The sequence below is a fragment of the Lagopus leucura genome, unplaced genomic scaffold (genome assembly GCF_019238085.1).
Source record: "Lagopus leucura isolate 7727_CA_CO unplaced genomic scaffold, USGS_WTPT01 259-1_obj-0_obj, whole genome shotgun sequence".
NCBI lineage: Eukaryota > Metazoa > Chordata > Aves > Galliformes > Phasianidae > Lagopus > Lagopus leucura.
This window is the reverse complement of record NW_024967142.1, coordinates 23,592-25,071: the sequence shown is the minus strand read 5'-3', so window position 1 is coordinate 25,071 and position 1,480 is coordinate 23,592. Positions and strand designations below refer to the sequence as shown.

Here is a 1,480-nt window from a genome sequence, read left to right as displayed (position 1 = left end):
GGGCCTCTCCCTGCGGGGGGGGGGCCGGGGTTTCCCCTCAGCAGCGCCCCCCCCCCCCCCCCCCCCCCCCCCCCCCCGAGATGCGTCGCTGCGTGCCGGTGCGTTTCTGCAAACAGCCGTCGTCGCTGCTTTGCTCTGTATTGATGTGGTGAGAAGGGAGGGCTTGGGGAAGAGCCAGGAGCACAAACGCGGTGGTGCTTGAGCGCGTTCCTGCTCTGACATCACCTGAGCTGCTCCAGAGGGAGCTGAGGGCTGGAACTGCTGCTTACGGTGGGCTCCGTGCTGTGGATGCAGGCAGGAGCTGCACGCAATGCCCTGAGCCTTCCTCGCTCACCCCGTGCTGCCGTGCCGGGCTTGCAATAATTACAGGACCTCAGATAACGATATCTGCAGTGCACAGCCTCGGTGTCTCTCTTGGCTGCTTCTGGTTGCTGTTTGCATTCGGCTCTACGTGGTCGTTCCGTTGCTTCGGCTTCGGTTCCTCTCGTGCTGAAAAGCGTTAAAAACTTTTGACACGGAGAAACGGCTTCAATCCACTTTGCCGGTGTATTTCGGGGAGGTTTTTGTTTGTCAAGACGTTGTGCCCGAGGGGGAGACTCTATCAGAAACCGCAACAACTGGAAATGAGTTAATTAAAAAGCCAATGAGAGCTCTGCTGTCCCTCCCCCCCGGCACGGCGTGCTGAGATGCCGCTGCTGCCCATTTCGGAGGGACTCGTTGGTGCTGCCTTGTTAATCAGTGACAGATTTGCGCCATAATTGCTAACCAGGAGCAGCCTGCCTCGGTCAGAGCGATGACTTGCTTGGATTTCATTCACCTAGGACAGCTTTTCTCCACAAGGACTGTGGGTTTTAGTGTGATGTTCTTTGCTGCGTTCCCCCAGCTCTGGCTTTCCTCTCCTCAGCAGCGTTTGCTGGTGCGGCTCTGTGAGCGTTGCTGCGTGCACGAGTTCCCTCGTGGCCGTGGGTTCCAGCGGATCCGAGGTTTGCATGGGTTCTCTGCCCCTGAAATGCACGGCTGTGTTGGGGAGGGCCCGAATCCTCTTTAGTCCCTCGTTTTGCAGCTCCGCGTACATGACTTTCATTGTAATTATAATCTCAGCCTTTGTAATTCTCCCTACCGTCGGCGCGGCTCGAGCTGCCTGTTTTATCGCGTGGAACAAGGCTGTCGTTTCCAATCCTCTCTCAGGCCATTATCTGCCTTTGATGCTTTTGAAGAGTCAGGGACGCTTCATTCTACCTTGGCCTCCTCCTCTCCCCTTCCCTTCGTGCGAACCCCCAGCAGGGCGGCGTGCAGAGCGCAGGGACCGTCCCAGCCCTGTCCCCATAGCGCAGCGTTTGCCACAGGGGTGGCGTTTTGCTTCGGGAGAGGCCAGGTTGGTAGAAAATGAGCTCAACCGGGCGCAGTGCCTGCGAGGACAGATGGAGCCTGAGGTGCCTGTGTGGATCTCTGCCCTCAGAGCATGGCAGATCGGGCCAGC

General features: G+C 58.4%; 1 protein-coding gene across 1 annotated transcript in view; it reads left to right on the top strand.

Annotated features, from left to right (window-relative positions):
• Positions 1-866: 866 nt before the first annotated feature.
• SRCIN1 (SRC kinase signaling inhibitor 1) overlaps positions 867-1,480 on the top strand; it is a gene marked incomplete at its 5' end in the record, with an annotated part of 23,170 nt that continues 22,556 nt past the window's right edge. The window contains one exon of the mRNA XM_042893672.1: positions 867-983. Within this exon, the coding sequence (XP_042749606.1) occupies positions 867-983 (117 nt within the window). The remainder of the gene's footprint in view (positions 984-1,480) is intronic.